Here is a 21,021-nt window from a genome sequence, read left to right as displayed (position 1 = left end):
ACGGGACAGTCCCTTCTGCTCCGTATGAACAAACCAGTTGTTGTGTTAGAACCAGTTCGAGCTGTGTGTGGAGGTCTGAGCCAGAGCGAGGACCAAACAGGAACCAAAACCTGAAGCCTCGCAGCGATGTTTAGTTTGTGCGACCACACACAGAGGAAACCTCGGCGTGTTCCGACAGGGAGCTAAATCCAGATGAAACGCACACTTCTAACCCTTTCTTTAAACTGCAGCTCCACCCTGCTTCAAGTACAGAGAGTCAGACCGGGATCTGACCAGTTCGACCACAGTCCTCAACCACTGCTTCTCAGCTGGGCGTCAGGTGCCCAGAAGACACCATGAAAAGAATGGCGGAGGACTCAGACACGTCTGGTGTTTCAGACAGGTCATTCAGGAAGTTCTGCTGTGAACACCTGATGAAACTCCCAGGACTCTCCTGCCTCCCAGTTTCCCCCCCAGAGTCAGTCAGATCAGTCACAATTCACCTGAGACTCGCTCCTTCATTTTGACAGAATTGCAAAGGGAGTTCTGAATGTGCGTGCCAGGCTCAGACTGGCTGCTGTCAGCCAGAAAACGAGGGAAATGTTATCCAGAATAATCCAAATTACCTGCCAACAGGAGAGCCCACAGGTGTCTCAAATCTGTCATACGAGATCACAGAAAATAATTCCTGAATCTTTTTTGTTTAAAGATGTCTGCCTCCTCTTGAACACAATGGAACAACGTGACGCTTCAATGTGCTCAGAACAATGAAAAACCACATCTGCACAACTCAACGCTCAGAATCACCACAGGGCTTCTCAGGATTTCCACCGAGCTTGTGAGCAGTTTCACGTAGGAACTGTAGTAGTACACGTAGTATCACCATGCTAAGGGAGACGTGCACCGTGACAGGGCCGGGCCAGCTGAGTCCCCCTGAGTCCAGTCTTAATGCTAAGCTAAGCTAAGCATACAGACAGTCTCGAGCATCTCGTCAGGTTGATGAGATAACATAAGATGAACTTTATTGATCCCACAGCTCACAAGAACAGAATAGAGTGCAAAACGTGTGCAAAACAGTTTATAAATGAACAGTTTTACAGTAAACCCTGTACAACACACTGCTGTACAGGCTGCGTGCATGTCAGCAGTTGGTTGTGGAAAATAGAACTGAGCTGTTCTACGTTCTGCATTGAGACTTGGTGTTGACCTGGCAGAGTCTCTGGGGTTCTGGACTGGTCTGAGGTGGTTCATTTTGTGCAGTGACAGTAGAATTACTTCAAATCAAATGCTGTTAGAAGTGACAACAGTACATATTCTCAGCATCGTCAAATAAGTTTTTCTAGTAGAATTGTGTGTTTGTGCTTATCGCAGTTCTTACTTTATTCAGTCTTTGTATCTCTAGTTGTTACGTTGTGTATTGTAGTTATGAAAGATGCAGTAGTAGTAGTTGTAGTGGTACCAGTATTAGTACAGTAGCAGTTCATCGTTGTATCGTTAGTACACTCAGTTAGTAACAGTTAGTAGTTGTAGTAGCAGCAGTATTGTAGGTACTGGTTGTAGTAGTAGTGGCAGTCGCCGTGGCAACAGCAGTAATAGATTTCCCATCTATCAGTGCTGTTTTTGTGTCTGCCGATTGGCCCAGAGAGTGTGATGTCATCAGCATGTTGAGAGAGAACGAGGCGACAGGAAGCTGGAGGGGACGTCCCAGGAGGAGGGGTGTGTGTGTGTGTGTGTGTGTGTGTGTGTGTGTGTGTGTGTGTGTCAGCAGCTCTTTGTTCTGCTTCCAAAGCAAACAGGCCTGAGGGGAGAGAGGAGACACGCTGCACTGACCGCACCTCCCCGAACACACACACACACACACACACACACACACACACAGACAGCTGACCTATCAGAGTGGGTCGTGTGGAGGCCCTTATTTTTTTATGGTTGTGGTTTCTGTTTGGTCTTGCAGGTCGGTTTGTCTTGAAACAACACTGTGTAAAGGCTGTCATGACTAAACGGGTAGGAGATGGACCCCCTCAGTACCTTTATGGAAGTGTTTGGTGTCAGACTGTATTTCTTTGGAAAAACTAAGATTTGGTATTAAGGGTCAGAAAGACCTTTTTACAGCAAAGTTTGACAGTGTTAGAGTACCTGGGAACTCAGAGTGCAGCTACCTGGAATGGTAGACCTAATAAGGACTTTTGTGATCATTGCTGTGGATGCATTGTGGATTTGCTACATATCTCACATAATCTGCATATGCACTGTGCTGGGCTGTTATAATTTATAAACTGATCTCAGATCAGATTCACGACCCAAAGGACAGTGTGCTCATTGAGAGGAAGTGTTAGCCTCACCTGCAGATTCCCGTCAGGTGTGACTGATGACTGTTCAGCAGGTCCTAACAGGACAGCCTGTGTTCACAAATGATTCCCATTAAAGGTGCATTCCACTGATTTCACCCCCAGATAACCAGTCAGCTCAGCCTGTTGCTGTGGGCGGATACATGAAACGTGTTGTCACCCTTAAACGTCTTGTCTTTGGACCAGCAGGTGGTCTCTTTTACTCTTGTTTTACACGGCGTTCCAGCTCTTCAGGTGCTACTGCTGCTGCTGGTACTGCAAGACACTGCAAGGCACTGTGAGGTACTGCGAGGTACTGCGAGGCACTGTAATGTACTGCGAGGTACTGTTAGGTACTGCGAGGCACTGTGAGGTACTGCGAGGTACTGTTAGGTACTGCGAGGCACTGTGAGGTACTGCGAGGTACTGCGAGGCATTGCGAGGCACTGTGAGGTACTGCGAGGTACTGTTAGGTACTGTGAGGTACTTTGAGGTACTGTGAGGTACTGTGAGGTACTGCGAGGTACTGTGAGGTACTGCGAGGTACTGCGAGGTACTGTGAGGTACTGCGAGGTACTGCGAGGTACTGCGAGGTACTGTGAGGTACTGCGAGGTACTGCGAGGCATTGCGAGGCACTGTGAGGTACTGCGAGGTACTGTTAGGTACTGTGAGGTACTTTGAGGTACTGCGAGGTACTGTGAGGTACTGTGAGGTACTGTGAGGTACTGCGAGGTACTGTGAGGTACTGTGAGGTACTGCGAGGTACTGTGAGGTACTGTGAGGTACTGTGAGGTACTGTGAGGCACTGTGAGGTAGTGTGAGGTACTGAGTACTGCTTGTACTCGTCCAGCTGGCTGGCATCTCTTTGTGTCAGTCAGTATAAAATCTTTCCATGAACTGACACACTGGAGGCCTTTTCTTTCTTTTCCAGCATTTTTACACTTCCTCCTCCTCCTCCTCCTCCTCCTCTTTTCCATTAGCACAAAGTGAATTAGCTGAGATGAGTCAGCCAATCAGCTGTGGCATTCAGAGGGAACAGAGCCATTATTGGCTAATGAGACGACAGGGAATTGAAGCTTTTATTCTAATAACAGTAATGTGTGTTTGTAACCGAGCTGCCTGCACCTGCTTCTCTCTTCTCCCAAACATCCCGGCGACTGGGGAGCGAGTCGTCGCAGCCAGAGAGGGAAACGAATCTGTTGATTTAGATTCATATCGATGATCATTATTAGGAGAAGCCTGCACCTGTTTCTCTGGAGTCTGGAGACGAACCAAAGCTCAGTCGACTTCAGGGACGTCGGAGCTGCTTTCCACAATGAAGACGTGATTGTTGATTAACTTTTGTTCTGTGAGGCGGCTGCACCTGCGTGTCTCACCTGTCGAGAGAACGTTTAACCTCCTGTCTTTCTACCTTCACCTGCACCAGAAAACTGGCTGCGGGGATTTAAAGAAGTGTTTGATTTCAGGCTGTGACTTTATTCATCCATAAAATCATGAAAGTTTTAATTCACCCATTTTAATAAACGTGCTCTGAAGTGTCACCGGGTTTGGTGAGCCGACTTGTCCTCTAGCGCCACCATGAGGATTTCAGGGAAACATCTCACGTCGTGAAATGTGGTGGAGACCCTCGTGAGCGTGTTAGCATTTAGCTAGCAGCAGCCTCATGAGCAGGTTCATGATCCCCAGAGGGTGAGCCTCAACGTCAGCTGTGACACGTTCACATCAGCAACCTGCGCTTCGCAGCTGTCGATTACAGTTTGAAATTCACCGATCAGTTTTCAACAGTCTCAAAACCAGACTCCCAGCCAGTCACATCACTCGCTCAGCAAAGGGACGCCGCTGATTGGTTAAAGGTTGTGAGAAGGAATTAATGGTAATGGTGACGCACACACACACGCGCACATCAATTAGCCGATAAGCAGGGATACTTTGAGGTTGAACTAATGTTGATTGGTGTGTGATTGGAGCTGGAAGCTTCACACCTGAGATCACTACACACACACACTCTCACACACACACACACACACACACAAACACACGTGTCTATACAGAAACATGAACTGCTCACACACATTTCCTTTCTGTTCACTCTGAGCTAAGGACCAGCTGGTGTTTTTGTTTTGATTGGCTATAAATTGGATTAGAGAAGACTGTTAGTTGCCATGGTGACAGAGGAATCACCTCCTCCTCCTGTCTTCCTGATTTGGACATTTGATTTGTGGCAAATTAACCAGTCAGATACCTGAGTGGAGTGTGTGTGTGTGTGTGTGTGTGTGTGTGTGTGTGTGTGTGTTCATTACTCATACCTGTGATGGATCAGTGATGTCACCGTGATGTCACAGTGACATCACAAGTCCAGTAACTTCTGTGTATGGAGGCCAAAGGTCAGAAATGTGCCCGAAAGCTTCTCAGACACTTCTGTCTCTGTGTGTTACTGAGCACGTGCAGTGGCTCCCCTCCACTACTTCCTCTTTCCTCCTGCAAATAAACAACTGCAAGCAAAATAAACACACGCGTCATTTGGAGTAGGAGAGGACATTTTAACAAGTTTATTTACTCCTCTCGTGTGTGAAGTAACTGCTGTCATCTTGTGTCAGAGTCAGGCTGAGAAGAACACGAGGCCTTTGAGTACACACAGTAGAACTACTAAAACAGTACTTTGGTAAAGTTTGGTACTGAGGTAACCACCACGTCACACCAGATCAGCCATGTTTTCTCTGAGTGTGATGTTGGCCCATCGTGGTCATCATGATGTCCTGATCCCACCTGCTGCAGCTCCACCTGCAGACTGCAGCTCCGCCTCCTGGCCGTATCTGTTTGGCTGTAACAGTAGTCTGCCCCCACCCAACCTCCACCAATCACAGCCTGTGAATGGATCAGGCAAAACAGGCCTCTTCTGAAGCCTGGAGGTGGATTTATGTCTCTGCCTGGACTGACAGCTGCTGTCAGGGGCACAGAAGTGTGTGAGTGTGTGTGTGTGTGGTTGTGTGTGTGTGAGTGTGTGTGTTTGTGCGTGCGTCTGTGTGTGTGTGTCTGTGTGTGTGTATGTGAGTGAGTGTTTCCAGATGTGTTGGTCAGAAGCAGATGTGGGATCAGTGCCTGTGATGAAGCTGTAAGCTGCTGTCACTGAAGTCTGGCTGGCTGTTGAAGATGTTCACAGAATTACTGAGTCATTTCTTGATTTTACAGAATCCCACGTGTGGTTGGATGTAATTTGTAAAAGCGAAAGCTGCGCTTTGCTGAGGCAGCGCCGCCACAGATGTAGCATCGTTAGCCGACTGTAGCTGTTAGCCCATTAGCTGCTAATGGAGCCGCGGCGTGGCGTCACTTAGCTCTGCTGCCAGCAGCTGCAGGTGTGAAACCTGCTGATAAAATGTGTGCAGGAGCCAAACCCTCAAAGTGTGTTTGGATTTGAACACATGGAGTCCATTGATCAGAACACGGCCTGACCTCCACTGGTCACATGTAGCTGTCTGTGAGAAGGAGGAAGCCTGCAGGACTGCAGCACGTCCTCTCAGTGTGTGTGTGTGTTAGCACTGGCGTGTCGTGGTGCTAACTGGGTGAACACAGCACTGATTTACTGTGTTTGTCTGACTGTTTGACCTCTGTGTGCGTGAAGCGATGCCATCAGTCCATCAGGAGACGAACACAGTCAGCGAAGGCAGCATTGCGGCCCTGAAGGGGTCACACATTACACTGCAGATGGTAACGTTCAGCCGCAGTTTGGTCATGTTTACGCTACTAAACATCTCGGGGTTCACAGCGTTAAACACACGTTACAAAGAGCAGCGAGGAGGAGCTCCCCCTGCTGGTTATCTGAGAGAAGCCACAGTGGGCCATCATTTTATTGTTCTTACGTCTTACATTACATTAGCTGTAGGGTAACTCTGTGTGTGTGTCTGTCTGGGTGTGTGTGTGTGTGTGTGTGTGTGTGTGTGTGTGTGTGTGTGTGTGTGTCATCTGGACTCACCTTGGGAAATGACTTCATCTGCTTCTCTCGCTCGTCTCTTCTCTTTCTTTTCTCTCTCTCCTTATTGACTGTGTTTTACAGCAAAATCCATAAAGTTTGTCCCAAAGGACACGTTTCAGCCTGACGTCACACACACACGCACACAAACATGCACACAAACACACACAGAGTTGTAAAAACAGTGTGTGGTCTGAATTAAAAGCGAGTGAGTCTATCTGCTTCCTCCCTCTCTCTCTTTCATGGCTCGTCTACAAAATATTCTGTAAAGCTGTGTGTGTGTGTGTGTGTGTGTGTGTGTGTGTGTGTGTGTGTGTGTGTGTGTGTGTGTGGTGAGCCACTGAGCTGCTGCCACACCCAGTCTAAATCTGAACATGGTCGGACTTCTGAAAAACAGTACACACTCCAACAGACGACAGTGTATGTGTATGTGTGTGCGTGTGTGTGTGTGTGCGTGTGTGTGTGTGGGTTCCTGAATGAGCAGATTTTAACTTTGACCTCGTTGTTTGCCATCCTTGCTGCTCCACACGTCATGCGTGTGTTTCATCATATGTGTGTTTTAATGAAAAGCCACCAGCAGGCTTTTATTGTGAAACAACCACAGGAAGTGTTGTTGGTGATGTTTCATTTTGAAATGTGGTGGTTTGTGTAGTAAAGATGAAAGTGGTTGCTGAAGGAGACTGGAAACGACAAAGCTGAGCTGAAGCTCCGACCTGCCGTCAGACTGGAGGTTAAAACACAACTTTAATGTCATTTATTGTGAATTCATGTGGAATCGCTGCTTCCTGTTGGCTCAGGTGGACTTTTGGTTTCTGGTTGAAAAGTTGAAAAGCTTGAGCTCGTGAGCTCGGCTTGCTCACAGACTCATGCTTCCTGCAGCTCGGTCGGAGTTCCAGAGCTTCAGACTCACAGCATCGCTTCTTTAACTCGGCCGACGTGTTAGCAATGAGACATTTAATGTACAGTTTATGGACAAAAGTATTGGGCCATCTACAACCAGGTGGACGGAGAGAGAGAAGGAGGACGGGCAGCAAACACATGAGAAGAAGGGAGAAGAGGAAGAGGAGGAGGAAGAGGAGGGACAAAATGTTTGAGCTTTAATCCACTGAGCACCTGAAACTGGGTCACATTAACAGAACATACAGAAGAGCAGGAGGAGGAGGAGGACTGTGTGTGTGTGTGTGTGTGTGTGTGTGTGTGAGAGAGAGAGAGAGCTCCTGATGATGACAGTCCCTGTCGTGGGCCAACAGCAGATTCACACTCTGCTGTCACTCATTTGTGTTTCCATGGTTACCAGGTGACCAATTACAAGCTCCTTCAGCATCAGTCTGATTGAAACAGAATTTTTTGTCTCATGGAGTTCGTTAACAGTCTGATGTTTGTCACTGAGACACACACACTCCACAGCGAGTGTGTGTGTGTGTGTGTGTGTGTGTGCGCACTGAAATGACCAACAGTCATTTTATTTTGTGCAGAAGTTAATGAGCTCTTTGGGGCGTCTCTGTCTCCGTCTCACCTGGATCGTGTTAAGGAGCTCAACAACCTGATCGTCCAGTACAGGAAGTGAATGAACATTTTCCTCTGTCTCTGTGTGAGTTAACGAGCGCCGGAGTCGGCCCGACACCCTGCACTCCCGCCTGTCGGTCGCCTCGACGCCCTGGCCGTCAGTCGGCCCGACGCCCCGCCCTCCGCCCGTCTGAGCTCACGCTGGTCGCAGTTGGATGCCGTGAGACGACGTAAACACACACATTCTGATGGGGTCTTTTGGCAGACTGCTCCTTTAAGACTTGTGTTTGTCCTGACAGAACGGAGTCCCTCCCAGACTCAGGTGGACACGGACGTGACGAGGACGTCTTTCCCGGTCAGGAGCTCCAGCTCAGCCGCTTTTAAACGCTAACGTGTCAAACGTGTTCTGCTTCCAGCTCCTCAGAAGTCAGGATCCGCAGCTCGTCTTCATGACAGAGCTGCAGAACTTCCTGACAGGAAGTTGGGTTCTGGGGGTTTGGACGGCTGGATGGACAACAGGGGACACCTGGAGACGTCACTTTGGGCTTCAGGAAACTGAGCATTTTTCACTTTTCATTTGACGGACTAATCGATTGATCAGTCAATCGTCTGGTGATTTTCTCTGTTGTGGACGTGCAGAAACACACAGTGTGTACAGCTGTGTGGTACACAGGACCTGTACTGCAGTACTTTCTGCTTCAGACACACAGCCAATTACAGAGTTTAGTTTACACTGACATTCCTGTGTGTCCTGCTTCTCGTCAGTGAGACACAAACACAAGGAGGTCTGTCTGCCTGCCTGTCTGTCTGTCTGCCTGTCTGTCTGCCTGCCTGCCTGCCTGTCTGTCTGTCTGCCTGCCTGCCTGCCTGCCTGCCTGCCTGCCTGTCTGCCTGCCTGCCTGCCTGTCTGTCTGCCTGCCTGTCTGTCTGTATTAGTACCAGGACATTCCTCGTGAGAAGGACGTTTTCTGCTCTTCAAACACCCCGCCACAGTAAAGTACATGATGTTAGAACAAACTTGTTGTAGTTTTTCAAGATTAAAGCATGAAGTTCTGATGCTGATTCTTTGCAGATTTGGTTTATTGATCAACATTTTAATCAACTAATAACTAATAACTGAAGCACCAGCAGTATCACACACATTGCAGTTCTCCTACTGAGTACTTTAAGTAGATTTTGATGCTAATACTCTTGTACTTTTACTTAAGAGGGATTTTGAATGAAGGACTTTTTATTGTCTTTGTTCACCACTTTTCCTTCAGTCCTGCCTCCACCAGCACACACACACACACACACACACACACACACGCACACCTTCAGCCCGATGTGGTCTGACGTGGGTTTCGGTCTTATCAAGGCGGCTTCGTGTTTATCAGTGGGTCACTGAAGTCCTGGTTCCACCTCAGCGTGACACAGTGGACCAACAGCTGGCTGAAACACTGTGTCTCCATCACACGGCTGAGAGCAGCGGAGCACCAAGTTTCCCTGTTCCTCCACCAGCACCACCCTCCTCTTCCTCCTCTTCCTCCTCTCCTTCTTCCTTTTGCATCATCTCCCTCTCTCTGCTCACAGCTGCCCTACATAGTGAAGGATGGATACTGTTGCATCACCACACACTCACACACTCACACACACACACACACACACACACACACACACACACACACACACACACACACACACAGATGCCTTCATATCACACACTCACACACACACACACACACACACACACAGATGCCTTCATATCACACACACACACTCACACACACACACACACACACACACACACACAGATGCCTTCATATCACACACTCACACACACACACACACACACACAGATGCCTTCATATCACACACACGCAGAGAGAGAGAGGGGTGTATTAATTATTATTCGGTTGCCAAGGAGATGATGGAAGAACGAGCAAATCTGTCAGCTCCCCAAAGAGACTGAAGACTCTTCACACTTCATCCTCCCTCCGTCTTCATCTCGTCTCGTTCTGCCGCTCGGTCCGAGGGGGGTGTGCATCATCTGTTATATCATATGTGAGTGTTGCCATGGTGATGGTAATGCAGGCCTGCCGCGGCACTTGTGTCTATCAGTCCTGAGAGCTGAATCAATTAGTTGATTAATCCTTTAGTCCACAGATTAATGATTGAAGTCGTTTGTCGGCGTTCCCTCGTTCACGCTTTTCAAACGAGTCGAGCTGCACGGAGGAGAAAACGTCATCACAGTTAAATCAGCACATTTCCAATGGAGCTTCTGACTGGCGTTTTTGTTTTCTTGATGAAGACAAGACAAGCAGTTGAAATCATTTGATGGACACAACTACCAAAATAAGAGTCCTGGCATAAAAAATACGCAGAAATGTCCTTTAACTGCACTGTCACCGATCGTTTTATTTGATCAGTAAATTACTAGAAAGACAGACAGACAGACAGACAGACAGACAGTATGTGTGTGCGTGTGCGTATGTCCTGCTGCTTTCACCTCCTCTGTCACTTTTAGTTAGTGTGTGTGTGTGTGTGTGTGTGTGTGTGTGTGTGTGTGTGCGCCTGAGGGGTTAAAACCATCAGTTGGTGGTCTCAGTATTGTCTACAATGCGTGTGTGTGTGTGTGTATGTGTGTGTGTGTGTGTGTGTGTGTGTGTGTATTGGGGGAAGGGAAGGAACTAATAAGCTTAACTGCCTCCCACTGCCTGTTTCACCCTTCAGTGCCCTTCCTCCTCCTCCTCCTCCTCCTCCTCCTCCTCCTCCCTCAGGCTCTGATGGCTGACTGAACAATGTTTAGTGTCTGTCTGAAGGAGCTAATGGATAGAATGGCCCTCCAGACACACACGTACACACACACATGCACACACACATGCACACACACACACTCTGTTGTCTCGTCTTTGTCTGATCTCCGGACAGAAGGAGGAGGTGACACTTTTATTTTCAATCTTCTTGTTCATTCACGTGTTATCCTGACGTAGTTGCCGTAACAACAGCGATGCACAGGTACGTCATGATGACAGGTGAGTGTGAGGAGGTTTAAGCTGTCCAACCAGACACACTGCCGACCTGTTGGCAGAGCCAACAGACAGAGTTCCAGTGGAGGTTCTGCCTCCGTCTGAAACAAAATGAGGCTCTCTGAAGAGGTGCTTGTGAGAATTAAACCGAACGATTTCCAAAGGTAGTTCTGACTGGCATTTCCTTGTCCAGCAGTAAGAGGGCTGAGATGCACAGATTTAGTTTGGTTGCCTTCTACAAATCAACACAGTTTAATCACATATGAGCCAAACTTTGTTCTTGTTTTAAGGGAAAGACTTTGAACATGTCAGACCCTTCAGTGCAGCTCACACACACCAAAGTGCCTCACTGTGGAAACACTTCAGTATCAAAGGACGAAAACTATTTTCAAATTTGTCCACATTAGTGAGGGCACAGTGTGAGAAGAGCAGCAGCAGCTGGATGAAACCTGAACCTGTGTGTGTGTGCGCGCGTGCATGTGTCTGTGCGTGTGTTGCAGTGAAAGTGCAGGCTGCTGCTGAGTGTGTTTCCGTGTGTGTGTGAATGAAAGAGAAAGGCAGACAGATTGAATGAGCGCTCAATGAGTCCGTTAACAGACACTAATGTGTCTGACAGAACAAGACTTCCTTTAGAAAGACTACAAATTTAAGGTCTGCGCCCAAATAAAAACACACCTACCAAAAAATAAAAAAAGATTAAATGAAAATAGAAAATTAGACTTCAACAGACCTCTTTCCTAAACTCATGTTTATCATTTAACTAAACTTTGTTTGGCTTTTCCTGAATTGTGAATTGCGTTAGGTGTTTCTGATATACAAAGAGAACAGGCCTTGTGTGCAGGAAACAGGAAAGTTTAAAGAGCAGATTTCTAAAGGAAGTTCTGAGTTGTTTCTCTGACCAAACACCACACAGCAGATTAAAGCCTGTGCTGTCAGTCATGAGGGAATGTTCAGCTGTCCACATACTTTTGGCCACACAGTGTTTGTGAGTTAGACAGGGCGTTAATCAGTCTGTTAATAGTCAGTGATACTCAGTGGAGCTGCGGCTAACAGAGTAATGATAGTACTCAGCAGCTGTGTGTGTGTGTGTGTGTGTGTGTGTGTGTGTGTGTCTAATCAGATCACTTACCGGAGTCACTGGTCTTATAGCTAATATGTCTGCCTGTCTGTGGTATGTTTTTCAGGCTGGTAATATCCACACACACACTCACACACACACAGTGTCTGTATTATCAGTGACAGAGTTGGTTCGTCTTCGATGAGCTGGCAGCTTTACTCACCTTCTTTTTCACCATTGGACTGGATGACACATTTTAATAGTTATTTTACACTCGCACGCACACACACACACACACACACGCACACACAATACTCAGAGGTATTGCATTACAGTGGAATTTCAGGCAGCTGGCTGCAGGCTTCTGTGTGTGTGTGTGTGTGTGCAGTAATATCAGGTTTCCACCAATAGCCGACCAGCTGAGCAAAGTAAACAGTGGAAATGAGTTTTCTGAAACGTAAAAACGGCTGCAGGACTTCAGTTTGTTTCTGACTCGGTTTAACACAAACTGAAACCAATCAGCGTTTGCCATCCCAAACCGTTTAACATGAAACTGAAGCTTAAATCAGAAGCTTTCCAGTGGGACTTCTGAGTTGGATTGTTGTGGACAAGCAAAGTGCACTTTGTGTGCACAGAAGACTGATGAGAGTTAAATCAACACATTTTCAATGGAAATTCTGACTTGGTTTGTTACACGACAATAAAGAAGCGCCGTGCTCTTTCTCTCTCTGTGTGTGTGCGTGTGTGTGTGTATGTGTTCAGTGTAATTTGTTAAATCGCTGCCAGCAACTTTTAGTGTGAACGTCCTGTTTGTTCACTTTTTGGTATGTTCTCGCTGTAGTACACACACACACACACACACACACACACACACACACCCTTATCAGTCTGGAGGAACCTTGAAACCTTTACTGTCAGTTAATCAATCAGTCTTTAACCTGCTGATCACACGCTGATCTATTGATCGGTGATGATCAGAGGCGTCAGGTCTTTGACTCAGTGAGGAACCCGAGAGTCAACACACAGGGATTTTCTTATTGAACAACACACGTGTGTGTGTGTGTATGCATGTGGCAGGACAAATATTATTGATTAGGATCTCCAGTAGTGTACAGTACAGGATGTAGGAGCTGAAATCAGCTCCACTTTTACCAGCTGCAACATTAAACTGGTGGGAGGAGCCTTGATAACTGACTGGACTAATGTGTCAACATCACTGTCTCCCCACTTTCACATCTCGCACACACACACACACACACACACACACCGTGTTAGAACTACTGACCACAAGATGGCCGACGTGTCAGCACTTCCTCCCACAGCACAAAGTGAAGTCAGAACACCCCTGTTGTGAGCGCTGCCATCTTGTTCTGGTGACATCATTTGGAGCCAGAGTCTGTGCAGTGGTGATCGGGGGGCGGAACCACAGCATCAAGTTCCTGCTTATACACGCACTGGGCCAATCAGGAGCAGCACTCAGCTGTCAATCATGACTTTTCAGCCCCTTTTTGTAGCATCAAATAACTAATTAACACCAAACTGATCAGAAAAATGAACACTTGAACAAACATGAGCGTGATGAGAAGTGCTAAAAATGACTGAAACCATCTTTGGGAAAAATGTATCTGATGTGTACTTTGAGTCCCATCTGCCAACATGGAGGGGGAGGAGCTTATGAGCTGAACTGCAGCCAACCACCAGGGGGTGTTCAGGTGTTTGGGCTTCAGTCATGTTGTCTATTTTTATATTCAGTCAAACGTATTTTAATGGTAAATAATAAAGTATATATGATATTATACTACAGTTATTGTTAAAAATTCTAACATGTTGAATGAGTCACTTTGTTACGTGATCCTGTCAGTTAATGAAAGTCTGAGGTTTGATCTGACAGAGGCAATGTGTCTGTCAGCACAGACACACACGCACACACACACACTCAGACAATACAACAGACAGCAGACAGATTGTCTCAGGGTGAGAGGTTAAAGGTCAGAGTGAGTGTGTGTGTGTGTGTGTCCTCAGGCTGTGTGCAGAACAAAGCAGGTGTTGACGGTTTGAATCTCAGCCGGAGGTCAAAGGTCACTTCCTCTGTGCCACTCAATTCATTTTCTTCTTCCTCTGCTCGTGTCCTTCTGATTTCGTGTTCTATTCTTCTTCTTCTGTGGTTCCTTTTGATTTACAGTTGATGAAACTACGCCTTTGCAGCCAGTAATTGTTTGTTAACAGACAAATGTGCTATAACTTCATGAAAACACATAATTAAAATGTGCTCCTAACAGCTGAATTAGCAAACCAGCTCAGCCACCAGACTCCCATTCAGAGTCTGAATATTTCTTTTTGTTATTTGTGTTCCGGTTGAAAACAACATGTCATGAAATCAAACACATTTTTACAAAAGGCTTTGGTGTTTGGGAGAATTGGGCTTGTGAGACATCATCTGACAGAAACTTCAGTATCAGTGATGCATTCACTGTCTGCTGCAGTGTCCTACTTTAGCATCTCCTCCCTCACTCTGCTGCTGTGTGTGTGTGTGTGTGTGTGTGTGTGTCCGTGAAACAGGATTGTGTAACTGTGTGTTCTGTTGTGAGTCTGACCGATTACCTTGTGTGTGTGTGTGTGTGTGTGTGTGAGTGTGTACCTCGTCAGCTCTAATTAAGCGCGGCTGCTTAACGAGCAGACAGCTAATTAACACACTCAGAGAACTGGATGCACTCTTCCTTCATCTCTCGCTCGGCTTTCTTCCTTTTTCTTTGTTTATTTCCTTGCTTCCTTCCCTTGCTCCTTCCTCTCGTTTTTATTCCCTTTCTTTTCTCCATCTCCCCACTTCCCTCCCTCTTTCTTCTCTTCCCTTTCTTCCTCATTTCTTTCCTTCCATCCATCCATCCTTCCTTCCTTTAATCCTTGCTTCCTCCATTTCTTGCTCCTTTCTTTCCTACCTTCTGTCCTTAATTCCTTTCCTTCTAACATTTTTTTTGTTCCCAGCTCCTTCCTTCATCTCTGTTTTCCCCCTTCCCCCCTCCATCCTTCCTCTTCCTCCTCCTCTTCCTCTGTGGTGTTTTTCTGGGTCAGACACAGAGAGGGAGGTGGGAGGTTTGGGGAGATTTGGGGAATCTTATTTTAGTCGCTCCACATTTTCAAACCAACTGCTTGTCTCCTCATCAGCGCTCTGCCATAGTTAACATTACACACACACACACACACACACACACACACACACACACACACACACCATCATCATCCTTCCTCTCCAGTGAAATCTAATCCCGGTACTCGTCTCCTGTCTGTAAAATGGCGTCTGTTTTTCGTGCTAGAAATGGTCCAACACTTTCCCTTCAGAGTGAGACATCTCAACTGCTGCTGCTGCTTTGGTTTTCGTGGTCCACAGACGATCAGTCCTGGTGATTGGCCTCTGATCATAATGCATCAGAGCGCCACCTGCAGGCAGAAGCTGAAGATGTTCTCTTGTGAAGCTGCTCTGCTCGCTGATCACTTTTTGCCGGCACGCATTCAAAAAGTGTGTCGAGCTTTATTTTCTGAAGTGTCGTTTTGTGTGTAATAAAGAAAGAAAATCATCCAATTCAGAATGGAAGTCTTGTGTCTGTGCAGCCTTTGAAAATGAAATGAGGACGTCGCTTTGTCAAAGGAGCCGAGTCCAAAGCTGTCAGATGTTTGTTTGTACATGTTTATTGAACAGGTGCGGACGTCGGGATGTGGGGCTGATTGTTGACCTGTAAAGTCCTCGCTGTGAAGACGACTTCCTGCGTGTTTCTTATCTTCCCAGCATGTAGTCAGATACCCGACATCTGATGTGGAACTAAAAGTTTAGATCTTATTTAAAGCAGGATCAAATGAATTTTTCAGAACACCAGACTCCTTTGTGTGTTTATTTTCAACACCAAAAAGTAAAGGATTTGCAGGTTTGGAAGGCGAGTCTTGAAGTCGCTCTGCCTTTGGTGAAAGTAAAAGTGTTGGTGTTTTTCAACCAGCATGTTAGCATGTTAGCATAGCTCACTGCTTTCACACGTAGCATCAGGCTAACGTGTCACTCCCTGTGTGTTTCAGATCCGTGTGGATGGGATCCCACCGCCGGCCCAGAATGCTTTGCTGTATGAGACGGTGACGGTGGTGGAGGGGAAGCCGATCCTCAGAGACATGGTGTTCAGTCCAGACCACCAGTACATCTATCTGCTGAGCGACAGACAGGTAAACGCGCACACACACACACACTCACTGATCTCTGGGCAGTAAGAGAGGACAGCATTTTGGTTTTCAGTGCTCACCACATTCATCCTGGTCCAGCACACCAACATCTGACCCTCAGTAAACTCTTAAATCAGAAAAATTCTAATGGAAGATCTGACTGGAGAGGAGAAGCTCCATACATGAGAAACATCCCAAAACATCTGACCTGCTCAGTCATCTGTTTAAAAGAACCACTTCAAATCATCATATTTCCAACAGAAGTTCTGCCTGCGTTAGTGTGTGTGTGTAGGTCAGAATATGAATTCTGTTGTTTTAACATCTGCAGACAGGAAGTTGTGAATGTGAATCGTTCAGCTGGCGCCATGACATACGCTGTGTTTCTGTGTGTATGTGTGTGCGTGTGCGTGTCCCATGTTAAAACTCTTATTGTACCGCTGAGAGGAAGCAGGGCTGAGTGTGATAACTGTTACTTCCTCTGCAGCTGACACACACACAGAAATGTGTTTGACTGATGAGACATTTTTCACGTGTTTTTGTTTCTCATCGTGTTTTGGTTCTGATGTCAGTGAATCAGCTGTTGGACATTTCAGGGTTTCCATAAACTTCAGCTGTTTAACAATCTGATTTCCACCTGCAGTGTCCACAAACTTTTGGTCATTTACCATCATTTACCGTCATCATCATCATCATCATCATCATTGTAGTCGTCGTCATCATCATCGTTCGCAGTAGTGTTGCTCAGTTGACAGACAGGGAGACGCGTTTAGTTTTTATAACCTGCTATAGATGAAGCCACGCCCACATCTGTGTGATGAAAGCCTCGCGGCTGCGTTGCCATAGTCACCACTTGGAATCAGAGCTGCCGACCGGCGCCTGTGGAGTCAGAACATGTCTGCCAGTGGTCAGAGGGCGACGTGCTTCAGATTAATGTTCATCACATCCTGATAAACACTGCTCACACTTAAATCAGATCTTTTTCAATGGAAGTTCTGACTGACTTCTTCCATGAAGAAACCTCCTGCTGAGTTAAATTAGAAGATTTCTAATAGAAACTCTGACTTTTTCTGTGGAAAAGACCTTAAGAATGATCAGATTTTCAATGGGAGTTCTGCATGAGATAAAATTTCTCTTGCGGTGATGAACTCAGGCCCTGCAGCTGCGTGTCACGATGAAGTCTCGTCTTCACATGCTGGTCTGTCGAGGTCCTGCAAAACATCAGTGGAGACTTTACATGTCAGTGTTAGAAGCTCCTGTTTGTTTGTTTTTTTCTCTTGTTTGTTTGTTTGTGAAGTGCAGTGCGGCTGACATGAGAGTAATGTCTGTCATGTCATCACTGCTGCTGCAGTCAGAGTGATGCCTTCAGTTCATGCGTTCAAAAACATGTCAAATTCGTGTTTTTGATTTTGTGAAATATAAGAACTTTACATGATAAAATGAGCCCAAACAACATGAGCTGCATGATTTGATGTTTTCATTCATTTTTACACATGATTCATTTGTCTGCACATCAGTGAACAAACAGAGAGAATGAGAAGTGCAGAATCAGCTGCTTTGTAAATGAAGTCTGGCACAGAGGAGATACAGCATCACTGTTTCTTCTACAGAAACCCTGATAATGAGGTCAGGGTGTGTGTGTGTGTGTGTGTGTGAGTGTGAGAGAGAGAGACAGACAGACAATGAACGTATTCATGTGTGAACATTTGAATGAGACAGACAGACAGAGTGTCCACTGTGTTTACTGTCTCCCTGCTGCACTGACCTCTGGGTAAAAGATACTCCTCACACACACACACACACACACACACACATGCTGACTAACTGTCTGTAAACTCAAGACAAATGTGTTACACACAGGCCTCAGGCTGTGTTGCTGTCAGGAGGAAACCACCAAACTGCACACAAACACACACACACACACACACACACAAACACACACACGCACATTATGGTCAGTTTAACAGTAGATTCAACATGTTCACCTCCATAATAATGAGGATGATAAATCGTTGATCAGTTAAAGTTTTGGAACTGATGATTTAGATCATGAGCATGTGATAATCTGTCATGACTCAGCATATCTGCTAACAGGTTCTGTGTGTGTGTGTGTGTGTGTGTGTCACAGGTGAGCAGACTCCCGGTGGAGAGCTGTGAGCAGTACAGCAGCTGCTCCGACTGCCTGGGATCAGGAGACCCTCACTGTGGATGGTGTGTCCTCTTCAACAAGTAAGAAGCAGTCGCCGGCGTCATGCGGCACAGATCACAGATCTCAGGTCAGATTCACACCCCTGTTTAGTGTCGGCGCAGGAAGCAGTGTGCCGATGACAGTGTCCGCGGTTCAGCATGACCTCTGAGCACAGAGGTCCACCTCCCCTTTGCTCAGCTGGAGTCAGGATGCTGAGGTGCAGGTCTCGGTGGACATGTGGACACAACAGCCGAACCACCAGTACTTTAGCGTACTTGGTCTCCGTTTCCTGGTCTGCTGCTCCTCACTGAGCGTCCTGTGAGCTTTGGGACCGTGTTGTTCTTCTAGATTTATGTCAGGTTTGATTTCGTCAATGAAAACCACAATGAGAAACAGAACTGTGTTAATAAACAATAACATGAAGCCCAGACAAATAAACTAATCGCTGATGAGAGCGACAGCTGTAACCATGGTAACATTACACTGATGGACAACAGTGCAGGACAACAAAGACCAAAAGTCTGAACTGGTCTCTGCAGAGTCTTCTAACTGAACCTGATCCAGCAGCACTCAGACCTGATGTCCAGCACGGACGTTTGCTTCAGCTGGAGGCTGTTAGAGCAGCACGTTAACAAGCAGGACGTCACAGTCACACGTGTTCACGTGTCCACATACTTCTGGCCACGTACTGTAATAGGAGGATGAAATGAAAGGAAAAGAAAGAAGAGGAGAAGAAGTGAAAAAATATGTGTGTGTGTGTGTGTGTGTGTGTGCGTGTGTGTTCCCATGAGGCAACATTAATGTTTCTGCACACACACACACACACAGAGCTGACATTCAGGAGGTCTTTGATGTTCAGGCAGGTGCAGGAAGTTCTTCTTCAGATTAGCATCAATTAGCTTCCCCTTCAAAGTAAAAGCCCCGACTACCAGTGGATCAATAACTCCAACCAGACTGACAGAAATGTCGTCGTATGTTGTTGTGTCAGTCAGTTAGTTTAAAACCTCGAATACTGATCCTGGATCAGCAGGTCCACTGGAGGAAGAGCTGGAGTTCTCAAACTGGAAGCTCCTTTACTTTAGTGATGCTTTTAACTGTTGTGCCCTCCATCCAGGACTTATACCAGTCCAGGGTCAAAAAACGGGCAGGAAGCATCACTGCAGACCCCTCACACCCTGCACACAAACTGTTTGATCTGCTTCCCTCTGGTAGGCGTTACAGAGCTCTGTATGCCAAGACCACCAGACACAAAAACAGTTTCTTCCCCCAGGCTGTCTCCCTGATCTCCCCGTAAACCACCTGCCATTGTGTGAACCATCACACTGTTTGCACTACCTCATTCCACTGTTTGTACATGTATATATATATATATATATATATTATATATTATATATATTTTTTCCTTTCTTGTAAATATTTTATTCTTCATTTTATTATTATTATTGCTATTTTGTATTTTGTATGGTGCACAGGACAGAGAAAAATCCAGAGTCAAATTCCTTGTATGGTCACACATACTTGGCAAATAAAGCTGATTCTGATTCTGATTCTGATTCTGAAAGGCATTGTGGGAGATGTAGGCAGATGAGAACCTGAAGCGTTCATCATCATCACACTGAACTTTATCCATCCTGAAACTATATTATTAATAAAATAAATAAATTAATAAATGAACAAGTTAAATTTAAAAATAAAGACTAAAATGTAGAAGATTAGAATGACCCCATGGTGACCTCTGACCCCTCCAGGTGTTCCAGACAGGAAGCATGTGACAAGTGGGAGGAGCCTCAGCACTTCAACACCCGACTGGACCAATGTGTCAACATCACTGTCACCCCGAGCAACATGTCAGTCACATCCCCAGCAACGCAGGTACACACACACCCTGAACCACTGACCACAAGATGGCCGACGCACCTCCACTTCCTCCCACAGCACAAAGCGAAGCCAAAATATCCCTGTTGTGAGCGCTACCATCTTGTTCTGGTGACATCATTTGGAGCCAGAGTCTGTGCAGTGGTGATCGGAGGTGGAGTCACAATATCGAGTTCCCGCCTACACACCAATCTGAGCCAATCAGGAGCAGAGCTCACCTGTCAATCATGGCATTAAAACCAAATTGATCAGAAAAACTAATACTTAAACAACCATCTTTGGGAAAAATTCATTTGACGTGTACTTTGAACTGCAGCCAGCCACTAGGGGGCGTCCAGAGGTTTGGGCTTCACCCATCTTTATATTCAGTCAAAGATATTTTAATGGTAAATAATAAAGTATACATGATATAAGCCAATCACTGTAACAGTCAGTTCTGGGACAGGTGGCTAGGTGACACACACACCTTCACTCAGGTATAAACACACACGCACACACACTCTGTCTCTGTGTGTGCAGTTGACCATTCGAGTGCAGAACGTCCCGGCGCTGTCAGGAGGCGTGTCCTGTGTGTTCGAGGACCTGAGTGAAACCCCCGGAGAGGTGCTGTCCAAAGGCCAGGTGATGTGTATGTCACCGTCACTGAGGGAGCTGCCCACACACACGCAGGCCTACGGTAAGACCGACACACACGCACACACTCTGCTGTGCGCCTGCTCTTCTGTGTCTCCATGTACTTTTACTTGTCGGTAAAGTTGTGACGTTGGTTTCAGCAGAGAAGCGTGAGGTCCAGCTCAGCCTTCGGTCCACTGAGACCGGACATCAGTTCATCACCACCAGCTTCGTCTACTACAACTGCTCTGTGCTCAACTCGTAAGTCTCCTTCTTCCCTCTCGTGTCGCCTCACCTCTTGTTT

At 46.5% G+C, this 21,021-nt stretch overlaps 1 protein-coding gene across 2 annotated transcripts in view; it reads left to right on the top strand.

The window, feature by feature from the left end:
• The window catches only part of plxna3 (plexin A3), a 67,906-nt gene that overhangs the window by 22,936 nt on the left and 23,949 nt on the right, over window positions 1-21,021 (top strand). The window contains exons 7-11 of one of the 2 annotated variants that reach the window (XM_046396574.1): window positions 15,908-16,048; window positions 18,171-18,271; window positions 19,979-20,102; window positions 20,625-20,781; window positions 20,882-20,978. In XM_046396574.1, the coding sequence (XP_046252530.1) occupies window positions 15,908-16,048; window positions 18,171-18,271; window positions 19,979-20,102; window positions 20,625-20,781; window positions 20,882-20,978 (620 nt within the window). Of the gene's footprint in view, window positions 1-15,907; window positions 16,049-18,170; window positions 18,272-19,978; window positions 20,103-20,624; window positions 20,782-20,878; window positions 20,979-21,021 lie in introns of both variants that reach the window. The other variant, XM_046396573.1, reaches the window with a different exon arrangement.

Source organism: Scatophagus argus, chromosome 8, assembly GCF_020382885.2.
Source record: "Scatophagus argus isolate fScaArg1 chromosome 8, fScaArg1.pri, whole genome shotgun sequence".
NCBI lineage: Eukaryota > Metazoa > Chordata > Actinopteri > Scatophagidae > Scatophagus > Scatophagus argus.
Note: the sequence above shows the minus strand (reverse complement) of the source record. Positions and strands in the feature narration are given on the sequence as shown.